At 35.3% G+C, this 19,548-nt stretch overlaps 1 protein-coding gene across 2 annotated transcripts in view; it reads right to left on the bottom strand.

Moving 5' to 3' along the window:
• LOC145662464 (uncharacterized) overlaps window positions 1-19,548 on the bottom strand; it is a 63,756-nt gene that overhangs the window by 16,658 nt on the left and 27,550 nt on the right. For both annotated transcript variants that reach the window (XM_081728068.1, XM_081728069.1), the window contains exons 4-6: window positions 10,398-11,326; window positions 7,800-7,917; window positions 1,975-2,073 (exon numbers count right to left, since the gene is read on the bottom strand). In XM_081728068.1, the coding sequence (XP_081584194.1) occupies window positions 1,975-2,073; window positions 7,800-7,917; window positions 10,398-11,326 (1,146 nt within the window). The remainder of the gene's footprint in view (window positions 1-1,974; window positions 2,074-7,799; window positions 7,918-10,397; window positions 11,327-19,548) is intronic.

Below are 19,548 nucleotides of genomic sequence, written 5' to 3'. Positions count from 1 at the left end.
CTAGCAACACATATTGGTTTATTAGGAATAAAATGAGGACATGATAGTAAGTATTTTAGTAACAAACTATGAAGAAATGTCGAATAAAAGAATATTAAAAAGATTTAAAAAGATTTTACAATATCGAGGTTCCTTCTTCTGTTCATTCAAATATGACATTATGACCTCAACTATTTTTAAAAAAGTACGTATCCAATAATGTATTGTAAAATATTTTACAATACTTGCGCTCCTTTCTCTATTGAATCAAATATTAACGGAACTTTCATCTACATAACTTTTTGTTTTTAATATCTGTCAAATACTGTCTGTGCCAAATGACAAGTTAAAGGAGCAGTTGAAAACGGTTTCTGAAATAACATGTTTAATACTACAGAGAAGCGATGATGAAAAATTATTTTATTTTTAGCTTTTTATTTTTAACGCTGACTTCCTATTTCTCGTTTCTTTTTTGTTTTATCCTTCCTTATTTTTTTATTTCTGGTCTCGAAGGGAGGGTCCGGACCCCCCGGACCCACCCCTTGGCTACGTGCCTGATGTTAGGAAAAGTTTCAAAGACTGAAAGAACTGAAAAGGAAACTGCATGGCAGGGGAAAAGGCAAAAGTCGGTCTGCAGATATTATTATTATTATTATTATTGTAGAAGTAACACACAGATAGCTAATTAAAGCAAAACCTGGCGAAAATTGTTTAAAAAATATTAAATTGTAGACTGAAAATGAAATTCGTGCTAAGCGACAAAAATAGAAAAGTTCGGTTCAAAATGTGGTCTATTTGCCTAACACTGTTCAGTTAACATCGGACTATCTATAATAGTATTCACTGTGGAAGTCGTTCAAAAAAATCGCCAGAAGAATGCGCGTGCGCCTATGTGCTACCAGTTCTGAAATAAAATCTGGACTTTTCTCAACATTTTCATCTTGGTACTTAGCACGGATTTTATATTTAGTCTACAGTTATAACCAAATAAAATAATTTAAAGAAGCGGGTATACATATAGACACGTATATATAAGAGGAAAAAAAAAAAAGAAATGAAGATCGGGTAACAAAGAACACTATAACACAAGAAACTTAAGCGCGTTTAGATTAAGCTCTATATTTATTAGTTTCTGAAAGACTATACATACGGAAACATTAACAAAATACATTGCTAAGGCTCTTCACTACGCTTTCCTTCACTATTATTACTATACTATTATTTTAGAGAATGACGAAAAAGACAAGGAACAATACTGGATTTAGAAATTCACACATTCATTCTTGGCAGATTGTAGAGATATTTCCAATGCCATAAAGTAAATATACATTAAGTATGGTCATAATCGAATAATTTTTACATGGTTTATATTGGAAAAAATGAAATGAAATCTTTGAGTTTTACGTCCCACGGTTATGCCGGTTAGGCTAAAGGAGACGGTGATAATGAGAAATGAATGAAATGGTGGAATGAAGAAAGTGGGAGGAAAGGGGAGAACCCCGAGAAAACCCACGCACACGGTTTATATTGGAAAACTGTCGTGTACGTACATGTCTAAACTTGTTACATTGGGGGATTTCAAGCCCTTAGTGGATTTGATGGAGTGAAACTTTAAACAATAGGGTTACTTCTCCAGGTAGAAGGAAGGCACTACCAAGTTTCATCAAAATCGGATCATTTTTTACGAGAGTTATTGTAAAACAGATGGGCGGACACACAAATGCCAACTGATTCGAATAGTGGAAGCTTAGCTAATGGTTCGTTTTAATTATTTTAAGTTCTATACAAATCTTAGATCCTTGTGTAAAATGTTAAGAGATGCTTATTCTTTCATTATTTTTACCCTGAAAATGGAATAAAAAAGTTATCGGACATTTGGAGGTTCTGAAGCCTTTAAACGGTTACATTGTGAGGTAAGTACAAGACACAATTCTATAATGATGCTTTCCAGACAAAATTTAAAACTACAGAAAAAAGAAAGTAGAATAAACTTACCTCATTTACGTTAACTCCGTTCTTCACTAACAACTCAGCAATACGTCTTGCTAATAGCGGCTGTTCATGTGATCTCACTGCAGCTAAGTACAGTGTAGACTGTAAAAAGAAGCATGTAAGAATAAATTTCGATTACCATACATAACATACTGGAAAAATTATTACAATTAATCTCATTTGATATCATTATTTTTATATCGTAAATAGTTTTCAGAACCAGAAACTTAAATATACAGGGATGTGGGAAGTGATTCGTGACATCAAAACTAGTTAAATGTGGCTATGAACATAAGCAAAATGGTGCATTAGGCAGTTGCGCAGACAGAGATAGTTTGTGCACTTCTTTCTGTTCAGTTCCAATTGTCAGGATTCAACTGTCGATTCCAAGTTGGTGTCTCTGTCACTCGTACAGAATGCGGAATTCGAGAACATGCAACAGGACTTTTTTTTTCTTTCTTTCTTTTGATGTCACGAATCACCTTCCGGAATTTATGAACATCTTTCAGGTTCACTCTGTATATATCGTACTTTGCTAATAAAAACAGCTATACAGAGCATGTGACCTTATAAATACATAATTCACGTTACAATTACTCGTATTTCATTTATAAGTAAATTCATTATTTAACGAGTCATAATGCTTGCGATAGAACATGGCAACAATAACGAACAAAATCTCTATTATATCAAGAGATTACTAACGGATATCAAGAGATATTCGATCCAGAAGAATGAAATTCATGGAAAATTTACTCTCCAAAATTCTTTACAAAACTTTTAAACGAACTCTTCTTAGTACATTATTATTTTCTGAAAGAAAGGGGGGAAGGGGGAAAAAGATCCCTACCAAAAGTACATTTTGAAGTATTTTTTTTTATCAAACTATCAGACTTATTTATCAAACTTAAAACTGCAAAATAGGTAAGTTTTTATTCTGATGATTATACAATCGAGTAATGCGTGAGTAATTACTGAAATATGCGTATAAATTCTTACCTCACGAACTTCATTCGTATTTAAGATTCTGATTTCATTATACTTCGGTCATCTTTGTGATCATGATCCCACACATGTGTGACGTGACCTAAGTTTATCACTATAAATTTTGCACCTCTGTTTACCGAAAAGAAAGACCCACATAATTTTTTGTTCATGAAGATTTGACTCGCTCACATCTAATAAAAGCTAATATCTAGATTTTTTTTTTTTTTTTTTTTTTTTTTTGTACAGGCTTTTTGTTACTTCACAAACAGAACTGATTTAGGCAATCACGTACAGCTACATGAAAGAAAAAAAAAAAAAAAAAAAAGACATGGACATACCATTCGCTACCCCTCAACGAAAGCGATTTTGGCATCAATTTTCTATAAAATAGGAGACAATTTTGGAAAATGCAATGTCAACATTTAAAAATTACCATCAAGATAAGTTGGCTTCAGCGAAGATTTACACAACACATTGCATTTGTAACAAGCAGTATATTGGAATGATGAAAAGGAACATAAAGAGCATCATAAAGTACGTAAGAGTTGCCAGACGTGATGACTCCCCCACCCCACACACACATTCGCCCTGTCTAGGCATTTATGAGAAACAGGTCATGAAACGGATAGAATGGAAGTCTTACGCCCATGCTTTCGTAATACTGAAAGAAATGTATTCGAATCTTTCTTCATTACAGCAGTAAAGCCAGAAATGAACCTGAACCAGGGTAATCTTGATAACTGATGGGACAATATTACACTAAGTTAAATTATATTTTATTTAATTTTATATTTTTCTTTCTTCAGAACTTACACTTTGCACAAACTGCAACCAAGTGTCATAATATTTTTTAAATGTAATCTACGAATTGCAAATATAACAAGAAACTAAATTTGTTAAAAAGGAAAGAAAAGAAGATCTTTATTTTTGGACTTATACAAAGCAAAAAACTGTATCTGGTGACATCAGTCTATGAGGCACCGCAAACATTGGAGTTTGATATGGCCACATTGATTCATAGTCTTTCTGAAGTCCTTAGTTTGGGAAGATGTGCTCGAAAAGGATAAGTTAATAAAACAATACAATTGGTCTTAAAGGACACATAATAACACAGAATTGACGGGAAAATTACGATAGTAATAGTGTTAGTGGTTATTGAATATTTCTTTGTCCTAACAGAATGCACATAGGTTCTCTGAAAAGCTAGTAAATCGCAAGGGATTAACCGCCATGTAAATTATATAATTTGTTCAAAGTGAACTTGTATGGTAAGTGATGCTGAAATATATTACGTGACATCTCATGGATAACAGTTTAGTCCACGGAGGTGATTGGATTCAGATTATAGTTATAGTCTTAGCTTACATCATATATGTATGATATCATGGTCACAGAGATGGCAGAAATAACGAAAACAGAATCTTAAATTACAACGATACTTCATTTATCTTGTTTAATATTTAGGCAAAAGTGCTTTAATGTACGCAATAGCTATACATTAGGAAAAAAAGAAGAAAAATAATATAAGTAATGTCATGAATAATGTTGATTTTCGTAATGTTTTATGTTTCGGCCGCTGGATGGAAATGTTTGCTTATCCGTCGTTAGGACAAAAATCCGGTTACCAAGGTAACAATTCCGTTCCCATGTACCTGTTTTATCTATGATTATCAAGATATAATTAACCAAGACGCCATATAATATAGAAGTGTATTGAACTGCTGTACAGCAATTAATAATTCCTTAGAAATATACTGTGCTTAAGTGATAAAAAATAGCGTGTAATCATTGTATAATCATAGCAGTAAGTAGCAACAATATTTTATATGAGTTATACTACGATATCTTTAAGTAAATCTTTAATTTTTACGTCCCACGTTTATGCCGGTTAGGCTAAAGGAGACAGTGATGATGAGAAATGAATGAAACGGTGGAATGAAGAAAGTGGGAGGAAACGGGAGTACCCCGAGAAAACCCACGAGCACGGAGGAAGAACCCTGAGAAAAGCCATGCACACGGTGTTTGCTCACCACAAAGTTCACGTGGTGCGAGCTGGGATCCAACCAAGGACTCCAGCCAGGCACCAGAGATGAACGATCTACCACTGAGCCACCGCGACTCCAGAAATTCATTTGAGCTGGCAATATCAAGTCCTTAATGCGCTTTGACGCTAGCATTGAATTTGCATATTTTTGAGCTAATATTTAGTCTATTTCTTTTGTAGTAAAATCAAACGAATTAAAAAAAAATGTAATTGAGATAAGCACAACTAAACGACTACGAATTTAACTGAGCAATCATTTGCACTGCTAAAAGATGCTTAATAAATACCTCTACTATGACGCTTTAAAGACGTGTTTAAAATAGTCCGTTCTTACCGTAAAAAGCATTTTTTATTTTCACTCTTTATATACAGGGTGTAAAGAAAGGTTGTTTACAACGCTTGGGAGGTGATTCTACAAATGAAAACAAGTAAAAATGTCTATGTAACACAATGTTCATCTCTGCCTCCTGAGTTACGGACGTCCAAAAGGGTGGGAAAATGAACTTTGAAGGCTAATTCTGGCAAAACGACAAGAGATAGAAGGGCGGTGTTAGGCGGTCCACACAGACTCTCAACATGGACTATCCAAAGATACTAAGATCAGATGTGTACAAGGCGAGCCCAAGGGACATACATCCTCTTACCTCACTTTGCCCTCATAACGTCCGCGGCATGCTTTGCATCCTTTGGAGAATCCCTTGCGCTCGTCTTGTACGCATCTAATCTTAGTATCTTTGGATAGTCCATGTTGAGAGTCTGTGTGGGCCGCCTAACACCGCCCTTCTATCTCTTGTCGTTTTGCCAGAATTAGCCTTCAAAGTTCATTTTCCCACCCTTTTGGACGTCCGTAACTCAGGAGGCCGAGATGGACATTGTGTTACATAGACATTTTTACTTGTTTTCATCTGTAGAATCACCTCCCAAGCGTTGTAAACAACCTTTCTTTACACCCTGTATATATATATATATATCTCTTTTCAATATGCTTTTCAGGATCTGTTCGCTTAAGGAAGATGTATGAGACTACCTTAAAATATGGTAGAAGAAACACACAGCTTTATGACACAAGGGCAGTCAAAAAGCTCCTGGAATGCTGTTGTAGTTTTGGCATTTGGGATGCAATCACAATGAATCTTATACAGTACAGTCCTTACGTTGTCTTATTATGAATATGACACAATATTAACACGTCATAACAGGCAGTGTACGAGTTATGTAACTGAATGAATGAGTATGTGGTAATCAGTTGGTGCAATGTCGCAATTCATGCAACGTATAAACATCAAGTTCATGTGAGATTTGAGGAAAACTGATTCAACGACTTCGATAGCGTTAAAACAGTTTACGGTGACAATGCTTTAAAGAAAAATTGGCTCCAAAGATACCCGGCTGAACTTAGGAAGATACCAAAAGAGGATTTTCGTCAATGTTTCCAGCAATGGCAGGAACAGCTGAGTTAGTGTGTGTATGTGTGTGTTCCGAAGATGACTACTTTTAAGGGGATTAGGTAAATGTGTACTTATATTGTGGCAATAAAGAGCTGCAACAAAATTCCGCGAACTTTCTGACTGCCCTGGTATTACAGGAACAAAAGCTAAGTTTTAAATAATATGTATCCCATATGGTTATCAACAAATTAAATATGGAAGTTTACAAAATTGAACACCTGAAATTTATGTGTGTGATATAGTCACAATTGAAGTCTGAATATAAAATCCATGCTAAGTGCCTAACACTATTCAGTGAAAAACAGGCTATCTAAAATTCATTGTGAAAGTAGTTCAAACAATCTCCAGAAGAATGCGCGTGCCTATATGTCCCATCAGTTCTGTACGATCTCTCTTCTGCAAAAGTAAATACACATCGGTCGAAGACACCGAAATAAATAAAATTGCATTATCACAGTTCGAAATTATAGGACCAAACTTTTCAAAATAAAGAAAAAGGATTCATAACATTCTTACTGGAGTGCGGAAGATTAAATAAATAAATAAATAAATAAATAAATAATAATAATAATAATAATAATAATAAACTTGCTCATTTTCCCGAAAGAGATAAATAATGGAAATGTAATTCATGCTTTTGGAGACACTGGTTTTACGAAATGCCAAACAGGTACGTCTTGTGTGCTACTGAAATGAATTATTTTTAAAGATGAATGCTCTATCACTGAGCTAGCGTGATTCCATTTATTTTACAATCTTTAGTGTGTTGTAAATTTTTAGTGCTGAAGATATGTAAAAACGATATGAACACATACGGATTTGGCAAGACAATTTACACACTGCTCCTCTGCAAGTATACATTTTATTATTATTATTATTATTATTATTATTATTATTTTGGTTCAGGTGATATAAAATACAGTAGACTACCAATTATCTGGCCTAGTTTCCTATTATCGTAATTAAATGAGGAAGACAAAGCGTTTGTATTGGCAACATTGCCAAGGCATTGGAAGCGAGCGTCTGCTACGATCCTACGTGTCGTGTGCAAAATATTAGTTGTGACACGAAAAGATCAGCGTTCTGTTCCATGTTCATTGTTTCGTCAGTGTGTAAAGGCCTCACTACAGTACGCTTGCCGCTGTTCCTAATTATTCAGTTATAATTAGGCCGGATACTCGGGAGTCTACTGTAGTTTCTATTTTATCCAGTTGTATTTATTTATCGGAATGTCTTTCTCGATTCTACAACTTCCATTCCAGATACAGTATCACAGACATAATCCGTCGAGTTTTTGTTTTTTATTCTTTTAGTCTTTTCTTAACACTTAAACTAAGAAAGCTCTTTACCTCATCTTTATTATTAACAGCCGTTAAACCTCCATCGATGTTCTTCAAGCGTTCAATCAGAGCATACGAGAACTCTAACTTGCACTCATAGTTCTTACTTAGAACTTCCATCAACATCCTGCAATACAGATCAATTACAATTTACGTTAGTTAGAACTCTGTAAACATACAAATTAATCTCTATCTATACATAATCCCCAAAGCAGAACAACAGGCGATGGTTGTGACAATGTCGCAGAAAGAAGCTTTGGGCTGCAGAAAGATTAACTATCCTCTAGACAAAAATTACGGCCGCAGAAAGAGTCTATTCTGTAAATGAAAATTACGGTTGCAGAATTATTTTCTTCTCCGTAAATAAAGCATAACTCAGCTTAAGAGACAGTTGGCAGCGAAGTAGTGCATGAAACTGTAAATTGTTCCCAAGAGTTCTTGAAGTTTCTAGTGTCATTCAAGGAACAATGCTAGACTTGCCTGAATACAATGTACTCGACAATCACTCTGTCACAGCTATTTTTTCTTTATCTTGGGGTCCGTCATATTTCTAAGAACTAATATAGCTAAAGACAAAGCAGACGAAAGTTTTGATTCTTTTAATGTATTTTTTGACACTATCAGTGTTTCTTTGACTCATTTTTGACAACTGTTGATAAAATGAAGAAAAACAAGAAGCAAGTACCTGTAGATGCTTTTTGAGTAAAGATATGTAAGGATTTATTGATTTGTTACTTAATCAATTATTATACAGCCCTATAAGCCTCTTGTATGTTTCTCCATAAATAAATAGTCTATAATGCGTTTGACAATTTTACACTATAATTTTACTATGTTATTCTTACTAAAATGCTTGCAGAAAGTTTTGGGGTTTTTCGTAAGCTGTCACAGAAAGTTGAGAAATGTTCTGCTTTGGGGTACATAATAACACCTGTTGAATTGACCACCTATTTCATTTGGTTACATATTTGATTCATGTAAATAAAACTGTGACTTTATTATTACTCTGATTATTAGGCTGAATATTTTCTGTAAAACCAAAATGATTTTATTAATAGATATTTAGTACTTGGTTACTGTAATGAAATAATCTAATCATCACTACGAAAGCATTTTAACTACAATATTTCAGTCTGTCCAACTAAGGACAAAATTTTTTACAAAAACAGTAACTGAAATATTTACAAAGATAAGTAAATCCAAGTGGAAAACACTATTTATACTCATAAATAGATTTCAATAATTCTTGTCCCGTTTCGCAACTGTAACAGCAGCTGATAACAGTATCCTAGATCGTTCTTCTTGTTCATAAAGAATCTAAAGAAAATACCTCGTAGCTCCCTGATAATTCATATTAGCATTGGATATGAAACACCTATTCGGAAGTGTGAAGAGGATTAGTAAGCCAATGTGCCAATAGACTTAAAAAGAACATTGCCACTTTACCTTACACATTCTCTATAATATGATAATGCTTGTCCTAGCTTTTGTACGTTCTTAGAGCTAAGAGGCGCAAGTGATTTACGTGTAGCTAAGGAAAATCAAGTAACTACAGCAAAACCTGTCTTCAACGGACCCTTTATTAAACGAAAACATTTCACGGTTCCATGAATTTACTGGCAAAATTCGTTTTAAATTCCTTTCATTAAACACAAAATGTGTGACGTGGACAACGGAAATCAAAATAAGCCTCTTAACGGAAAATTTCAAGTTTCACAGTGCGGCATTTAGAAAGTGTTTAGACATCCTATGAGAGGTTATATATATATATATATATATATATATATATATATTTAGCAAAACAAACAGTAATTTGCAAACCGAAACAGACACGACGGATATACACGCTTTAATTGAGAATTATACGGGAAGTCTGAAAGCAGACAAAGAGGCGGAGAGAGAAGAGAAATAAGGCATTGATCTGGAAGAAGAATTCCGCTAAAGACTTATCAAAATTCTGTCAAAGTTGAAAGGTCAAATTTTTGTAGAGGTAGGGGAGGTGAGTACTTCAAATTATATGACCAAACTCCCTAAAAAAAAAAAAAAAAAAAAAAAAAAAAATTAATTGAGTACCGCAGGATATTGAAACATGCATATTTGGAAATGCACATATTAGTTCCTAAGTGATGTCTTGACCCGACTATGGTAGGTCCCACAGTTTTGGAACTACGAACCTTTAAATTTCATTTTTTCATGTTTTCGGCAGCCTATAACTCCGTAAGGAAGCATTTGTGCACCCAGGTTGGTCTATACTTTTTGTCTTATCTTGGTGTCAAGAATTACCTCCAAAATGTTGTCGGTAATGTCAACAACCCCTGTATAAATAAATGTTCATTTTAGAATTATCTTGAAACAAGTCATTCATTCTGTACCCAAAGCCCGAAAATCCTAAATTTATGCATAAATTACATAAGTAAACATCTATTAATTAGCAGTTTCTGTAAGTGCCTAACATGAAAACAAATTAGTTTTAACTAGCTCTGACATAATTATGGTTTCCGAAACATCGCCAAATAGAAGAAACCACTATTATTATAATAGTATATCGCTCTCAATAAAAAGTTTCTACATGAAAAATATTAGAGAAGGTTTGTTATATTTACTTACGTGTTTCCACTTTCAAGGAACAATTTATCTTGAGCCACTGCGAAGATCAAAGCATACATTTTATCTTTCTTTGACTTATCCAACTTCTCTTCAAGTCTTTCCTTCGTGTTTCCAGATGGCATCACAGGATCAAGCGGCTTGGGTAAAATCATCCTCTGACTCGGTGGGCGAACTGCTGGCTTCACAGGAACTGGGAAAATGATTGTCGTAACAGGTTGAGCACTGGAACTACTTGGAACAGGGATGTTATTAGATGCAGTCGTTGTTGTGGCAGTTGGACATGATGATGTATGAGTTGTCAGTGTCTCCTGAACAGGGGAACAAGAAGCAACCAAATCTTCCTTTATACTTCGAATTATATCATTTTCTTCTGTTGCGATAACTTTGTCTATATTATCCACATCGGATAAGTAACGTTGGTCCTCTTCACCTCGTTCATAAATACCAGAATCAGGACTTGGTGACCACGATGATACGCTCGATGACGAGCTCGGTGTTCGATGACGACCGTCTGGAACAACCTGCAGTGGCGAATTACTCGAATCATATCCTGACGACGAACTACAGGGTGAGAGAGACTCATACAACCCATCATTGCTGGTATCTTTTATTTGAGTCGAAATTGGTCCCTGCATGTTCTTAGGCTGGATAACCGATGCCGGCTTTTGTTGTGGTACGTTTGTTGCCGACACATCAGGAGGTAAATTAATAGAATTCAATGCAGCCTGTATTAATGGATGTTGAGACATTTTTTTAATGACCTCCTCAAAATTTTCCTCCTCATCCAAGTTGAACTGATTGATACCATCACTAGTACGCACATTCGGAGCAATTTTCGGTACCAGCACTGAATAATTTGTATTAAAATACTCAGGGTTTTGATAATACCCCATTTGATCCAATAACACATCATTAGCTTGGTGATAAACCTATTTGAAGAAAAAGACAGAAAAAAAAAAAGATTTACGATAAATTACGACAAAATAATTACGTCTAATACAGTTTATAAGTAAAATAGCGAATGAACTTCACAGTAGAAATATATAATCATGTAACTTCAGATTAGAATAGAATAACTTTACATAAGACTACTGTTTCGAGCAGGTACTGTAATTAAGAAAATTATTATCAATTGAATCTCAAGCTAATATTTTACGTATCTTTTACCAGATTTCAAACAAGGAAGTATCAAGCATAAGCTATTCATTTAATATTACACAGACTATTTGGCAACACATTTCCTTTCCTTATCAACTAGCATTTTTTTTTTTTTTTTATTCTTTTAACTTAATCATTTTTGCTTCTGTCTACGTCCGAGACATGGTTAATGTTATGTGGGTTTGTTCCCTGTTTTTTGTTGTTTTTTTTTTTTCTCGCCCGGAAGTAACGTAAGTTTTCTATTTTTTAATCTTGTTACTGACTTCCCCTTTATCTTTTGCATTTCCCTCCGTTTTCCGCTGCTGATTCAAACTTCAAGGTTCTCTCTTTTTCTGTACACTTTTCCTAGTATTTTATCGTAGACAATAAACTTTACACACATAGTTTGGAGTCACAAGAAATGATAATTATATATATATCATTCTGCTCAACATTTAGTGGTGCCATTTCTTATCGCATACCCGCAGAACAAATAGTAAAACCTAATGTTCAAAAAGAGGCTCACAGAACTCTCAAAAAAGTACAATGAATTAAGAGTGATAACAGTCTGTCACACTCAGTGGCGTATTTAGGGGGAACTATCGGGCTCAAGCTCCCCCGAAATAAATTTGTTAGCTTTTCGCATTCCACGTACAGCAATAATCCTTCTCACCATTTCTCAGAATTTCACTGACTTCCATTTTCTTATGCTTTTTTCAGGAATATACTGTATTTGCCAAATTTCATTCCATGTAAGAGCTGCGTTCCTTTTATTCTTTCTTTCGTTTCTCGTATCATACTTTCGACCGTTGTTAGTTTGTTTCAAGTCGGCCGTCGTCAATAACACCAAAACTAAGAGGAGCTGATAAGCGAAACTGGTGTTCCACACCGACTTGCACGGATATCAACATAATGGGACTTTAAAAATGAAATGAAATCTTTGAGTTTTACGTCCCAGGATTATGCCGGCTAGGCTAAATGAGACAGTGATGATGAGAAATGAATGAAGTGGTGGGATCAAGAAAGTGGGAGAACCCCGAGGAAATCCACGCACACGGTGTTTGTCCACTACAAAGTTCACTTGGTGCGAGCTGGGATCGAAAAAGGAAATCCATGCACCAGAGGTAAACGCTGTACCACGGAGCCACCGCGGCCCCATATAATGGGACTTTAGTTATTATAGAAAAGGAATATTTATCGTTTAGTTATAAAGAAAGATAAATGTTTGAATTAAAGAAAATCAAAAGAGGGGAATAAGTAACCCGGGAAATTAGGTAGGCTAAGAGGATGTTTCCTTCTTCTTCTATGAATAGAATAAAAGGTTAGATTCACTGCTAAATTTTTGTGTGTATCATATCACATAAGATTCAGCAGTCTGCAATTCTTGCCATTAAAACTTTAATTTATGCATAAATTAAAATATATTTAATTCTCAAACTCGGGTGAGCAATTGCTCTCCCCCCCCCACTCCTTCCTCGAAATAAAATCCTAAATACGCCACTCATCACACTATTTACAGCTGAAAAATAAGTCTTGATAATGTTACATGATGTATTTACGGTTGTAACGTCAATATATGAATGTAAATTCCCGATGAATGTAATTTTTTTGATTAACACTTTATTTCTCTTATTCACACCAGCTTCTCAACCATATTAGTCAAAGTAGAACACAAACTAACCCTGCTAATATGTAAGCGTAAATATCGACATTATCATATTCCAAAACACTAACACAGTATGCGGCAAAACAAACAGTACTGAAATTCGCGTACGGATGGTGCGCAGATGCAACATGGTATGAGCTGTGAGCGCCATACGTGTGCTCAGTCGTGTGTGGACTAGCGTAGTGTGCAGTTGGCGCAAAGATAATGTTACTTACAACAGAGGAGAAGGTGTTTATTGACGAGCATTATTTCCGCTCATACGGTGTGGAGCAACATCTCACTGCAGGAGATGAGCGCCCACGTCTACTGTATTGCTCTGTATCTATGGCATATGAACAGGAAGTCTTCATTAGTAACATATGGTTCAGTGATGAAAGCCATGTGTACCTTGATCGCTACATCGATCGCCAGTTGATTATTAATCCATTCTTGCATCTTTTGCGTGGTTTCAGCCGCGCCAAAAATCTGTCGTTACAATAAGAAAAATGAAATGAAATCTTTGAGTTTTACGTCCCACGGTTATGCCGGCTAGGCTAAAAGAGACGGTGATGATGAGTGATGAATGAAATGGTGGAATGAAGAAAGTGGGAGGAAACGGGAGAACCCCGAGAAAACCCACGCACACGGTGTTTGTCCACCACAAAGTTCACTTGGCGGGGGCTGGGATCGAACCCGGGACCCCAAGCACCAGAGGTGAACGCTCTACCACTGAGCCACCGCGGCCCCCTCGTTACAATAAGAATAGATGCAGAAAGAAGTTGCTAGCACCCACATTGCAACTGGGTCACTTGTCCTTCTGCCCACGAGAATCTGGATATCACTTGATTTCCCGCAAAATGGATTATCCTTATCCTTCCCACTCCCCTGGCTTCAGGGCTCAAGACGCCTACATATGCGGTATGCTGAAGGAAGCAGTTTTCCGAACAGATAACCCCCTACCAGTATACCGTAGTTCAGAGAGATTCGCTCATTGTTCTGTCGTTCCAGCAATCCATGTTCACTAATATGTCCATCGATCTATAGGACCGCTATGAAGAATGTGCGCGATGTAATGGTCAATATTTTGAAAACATGATATACAGGCACGAGTTTTCTTAAATTTACAATATGGGTTGAGTAACGTTTAGTTGATATCCATTTGACAACATTTCTTATGATTCATTATGTTGTACAACAAATAAATAAATAAATAAATAAATACCAACGATGTGATTTTAGTACTGTTTGTGTTGCCGCGTACTGTACGAATATTCCTTTTCTTTCTTTCTTTTGCTCAGTGATATAAATTTGTATAATTATTCTTTACGAAGTGGCAAATCCAGTCATAGTTATTTGCAATTACTCTTTATTAGATGACTACGCATACAGTCCTTGTTCGAACGTCCACTTTATTTTTGCCAACTACTTCTGTTACCCGTAACCGACACTATCATTCGAAAATATAAATTTATTTGCAATTTTGTACAACGAAACTGATAACTTAGCTAGCAACCAGTTTTAAGTTTTAGTGTCCTCCAAGTTTCTGTTTCTCAATTTAATTTTACAGATATTTTGAGAAGAAGAAAAAAAAAATAAAAAATAAAAGGAATAAATTTAACTTGGAATAGATCATAAGGGTAAGAGTTAATGTCATTTTCCACGATTGTACTTTTATTATTATTTCCGTAATTTCTTCAAAAATCGTTAACGCGTGTGACCTGGTTCGATTTTAAGTAGAGGTGCAATTTTTTTTAGTCTATTAAGCTAGTATTCTGAGGTAATTTGGGAGCTACTTGAGTTTCGAGGTAGTGGACTCTCTTGTTTAAAAGCTTGAAATAATGGCAATAACAGCCCATGCGCACTCAGGCCGTCCACAGTCCTTAAGCAACAAACACCACGAATTTTAATTTATTAGCAGTAAATACTAATGTCATTCATTCAATTTAAAAAAAAAAAAAAAAAATCCAAAAAGTTAAGGAATTCTTCCGATACCAAAAATTGCCTTGATGGATAGACTTGAAACTACGAAGTTTTCACGAGAGTGTAGTGTAAATTGTTTTAACTGACTGACCGGAATGCAATCTCTCTCTGCAACAGCACGCTTGCATGAGATATGGATTTACAGCTTAATATGGACAGACTGTACCAGTCAACGTCTCCAGCGTCAGCAACAATGCTTAGTAGTACACAAAGTCACTACAGTTTCAGGTTTAAAATGTTATAATTTCTATTATCTAATATAAATAAAATAAAGCGTTTGTTTGTGTATCTGTCGGTCCGTGTACGGCCTGGGGACCAGACGAGTGAACCGAGAGTTCAAATTTTGGTTACGAGTATCTTGGTCCAGGCCCCGGACCAAAACAAAGCGTTTTTGTTTTTAAAATTCGAACCAGGTGGTCTCAGGGGGAAGTCGTTTACCGGGACATATAAAAATAGTAGAAAATGACCGATATTAGTGTTAAAATAATAGTTTTCGCGGTTGCTGAGATAAATGGTGAACCTCCGATCGCATTAACTACCACATGCACCCCATTCGGCTGCGGGCCGGGAGTCACGAGAGGAAGATTATTGAGACATGTAAAAATAATCCAAAATGACCGATATTAGTGTCAAATACATAGCTTTCGCAGTCGCTGAGATCAATGGTGACACTTTCATTAGGGATTATTTTCAAATTCAGCTACCATTGTATGCGGGCTGGAGGTCACCGGGAGGGGGGGATACGAAGACGTAAAAATAATCCAAAATGACCGATATTAGTGTCAAACCCATTAGTAAAGTAAGTGTTGTTACTTCGTTGTTCAGTATGTTTACATACATATTTTATCTGACCCGTGTAAAGTGCGGACATTTCAGCTAGTTGTTAATAAAAAGAATTAAAAAAAAAAAAAGTATGCCGCAATGTCGTTGGAGTTCAGTGAAGTGTGTCGTCAGCCAGAAAAGGTTGAGAACCATTGGCTTAATGTATGATCTCTTACCACCGAGAATCGAAACCGAGTCTTCTTCATCAACGATGAGAACAACAAAGTTAAAATACTACAATGTATTAAATTGTGATCCTAAGAAACCACATAAAAATGTAAAGACTACACAGAAATAGGAACATTTCGGGATATCCTGAATGTTTTACGTATCTATTTTTTTTTAAGTTTTTCAATTTGGAGATCGTAGAAGCCCCTACAACATACGTAAAAAGAAACATGACTTCACTTTATGTGGACTGCTAAGTGATACATCACTTCCGTTCTATATACGACTTAAAAAATGACAAAATTATAGACATAAACAAACAAGTTACGAAATCACGTGCCACAGACGTAAGTTTCACCAAGCACAAAGATTTTTCAAAGGTAGCAGTCGATACATAAAAATAAATGATAAAATTATATACAGATAACTGGTTTTTGATCAGCTAATTAGAATGAAAAGTAAGTTCACTACAGGGAAAAGGCTGAAAATTTCAATGATATTTCTACGTCTTACAGAATACTACAAGATAAATATTACTTGTTTTTATTAAGTTCCTCATTGGTGACTAGGACATTATTCAACTTTATGTTATGACGTCACAACAGATTTTACTCAACAAGGAACTTGTTCTAAAATTACTATTCTACTTTGTAACATTTCATAAATACTACAAATCTGGAAAGCTGAATTCCAATCTCACTGTTTTGACTCCCCCCTCTCAAATAAAAAAAACTCAATTTCTTTAAGAGTCTTCCATAATCTCCCCAATATCGTTTTAAGTTTCATTAAATAACTGAATAAGCTACAAACAACGAAGTATGTACAAAAGAATACAAAATATGTACAAAATGCTGTTAAAGGAACTAAGAACTGCTTCCACGTTTTCTTTTACAGGACTGAAATCTGAATGCACAAAGGTCATACCTGCCGAGCGCTCAAATTTCCGTACTATGTGAAAAGTATTGATAATAAATTTTACATCAATGTATGCATCTTAATGTATTGATTTATATAAAAGAAAGCAAATGTTGTTATACATTTCAGGTGCATCTCGGGGTATTTTCTCTTACAATACTTCCCAAGCCTCACTGTTACTTATTCATGTAGTCGCCAGATTGTTACTTACTGAACCTGTTCGTAATTCATGCTCGCTGAAGTTATCCTTGTCCCCAAACGCAGAAAAAAAAAAAAAATTACGAAGCAGTTCAAGGAGTAAACCAGAGACTATATGAATAGGCGTACAGAGAGGTTTGCAAAATGTTTAAGAATAACACCCCAACAGGCACCACATAGATAAGAATATTTGCTTTCTTTTATATAATAAATATTATTAGTTTTTTTAAGAGAATATTTTGAAAGTACTAAATATTTTTGAAAATCCCTATATTCTATATTGATACTGAGTTACATACAAAAATAAGAAAAATGATGGAGTGTGTATTGAAGACTTTTAAGAAAATAATACATGAAAGCAGTTATGTAATAGGCTTTCATATACAGCGTGTCCATAAAAATACTATCATACCAAAGTGGTATCCCGTCGCTTTAGATAATGGTATTTAAATGAAATATTGGTCACACTTGAAAGAAAAATTCCAACATTTTTGTGAATGTCAACAATCGACAGGATCAAACACAGAAAAAGTAAATTCTCTCATTCGTCGATATGGGTTCATTGTTGGACATTTAGCAGGCAGTCGCTGTTCCTGCTGGAGGTCATTTGAGAATCTTTTATGTTTCTGTACTGTTATGCAGTAATGTGCTAACGTAAATTTATTTCCTTTCGTTGTTGTGGTGTGTTGTTATTAAAGAATACGTTTTGAAGAGTTATGGCGACCCCATAAGAACGAAGTTGGTATGTTTTGGAATATCACAGCACGCCAAGAGTCTGGTGCAGGTTTAGCGTGCTTTTAGGTGAAGGTTTCAACGTCAAGCGCCTACACAGACGTCCATTTTGAAGTGGTACCGTGATTTTGTAAATCGTGGCAAGTGCATATCAGTGCTGACATCCAGTCCATTTCATCAGATATGTTGGAGCGTATGTGGCGTGAATGTAAACATCGTCTTGATGTCTGCATCGCCACTCGTGGAGCCCACATTCAATGTCTACGAGGTGTAGTAAGAAATATTTGAGTTTTTCTTCGAAATATGATTATCCAAAGTGACGTAATACCACTTTAAAATAGGATAGTATTTTTATGAACACGCTGTGTGTGTATATAGTGATTAACTGTTAGCTATATTTTTCATGTTTTAACTCGTTTTATGCGAAATTTTCACCACTGAACTCTATCATCATCATCATTATTATAGGTATTCATCATCATCATCATTACTAACAGGTCTCTTATTGCACACTGAGAAACATTCACACCTCTGGATCTTCCACTAACTTCTTCGTCTTTATGTAGCATCTAATAATACAATTCTGTAACCTTTTTCGCCCCTTCCTCTTTTTCTTTCATACTGTCCCTTAAAACATAGTTCCCTCTCAACTGATAACCCTAATCACTTTCTCTTCCTCCTTTTAATTACGCCTAAAATTGTTCTTTTCTCTCATACAATTCTTAACGCTTCCTAGTTCCAAACCAGGCAGTTCTCCCCATTTTTATCTATACCCACATTTAGAAATACCAGTCGTTTTTCTTGCTTTCATGTACTGTCCATGTTTCTGTCTCTACTCCATACGAACACACTTTTCCTTAACTTTTCATTCACAAACCTACAAAATAGACCTTTTCTTTCCATAAATGCTTCCTTCGGCATTCCTATCCTTGCTTCTATTTCATGCTCTCTCAGTACCTCTTCCACTTACTCCCCTCCTACTTCTATATTTGATACTAACCGCTTCATTCTATGCGGTCAATAAACACTACGGTGAATTCACAAACTAAACACTGCATTAGCATCCATGATGTCAGGATTTTTATCCATGTACTGAGGAAAATACTACAATACAATACCACTTTCTCCACACACAGAGTAAAAGTACACAATTTCTCTTTATTACAAGTGAAAAGTTGATTTGGATATGACTCATGTAACGAATCTGAAATTGAAGACCTCGGTGCAAAAAAGTGACAACTCCAATTGTACATTTGGTTCAAGATTGAAAGAAAAACTGTTTAAAAAAAATCAATATTTGTACTTTAGCCTGCAAACTTTTTGTAAAGAAAGGTTTTATCTCTATAATAGCATCTCTCTTTGCAAAAACGTTTGGAGAGTAAAATGAAATAAGTTGAATTATAACCCTTTGTTTTCAATCCTGAACCAAAGGTACAATTAGAGCTGTCCCGTTCTTGCACCGAGGTCTTCGATTTTGTTGCTAGATATAAAAAGTTGATATCCAAGGGCTCATGTAACAAATTTGAAGTATTACTGCGGATATGAAAAGTTGGT

Source organism: Thermobia domestica, chromosome 10 (genome assembly GCF_964235325.1).
Source record: "Thermobia domestica chromosome 10, izTheDome1.hap1.1, whole genome shotgun sequence".
Taxonomy (NCBI): domain Eukaryota; kingdom Metazoa; phylum Arthropoda; class Insecta; order Zygentoma; family Lepismatidae; genus Thermobia; species Thermobia domestica.
This window is presented reverse-complemented; position numbering and strand designations above follow the sequence as displayed.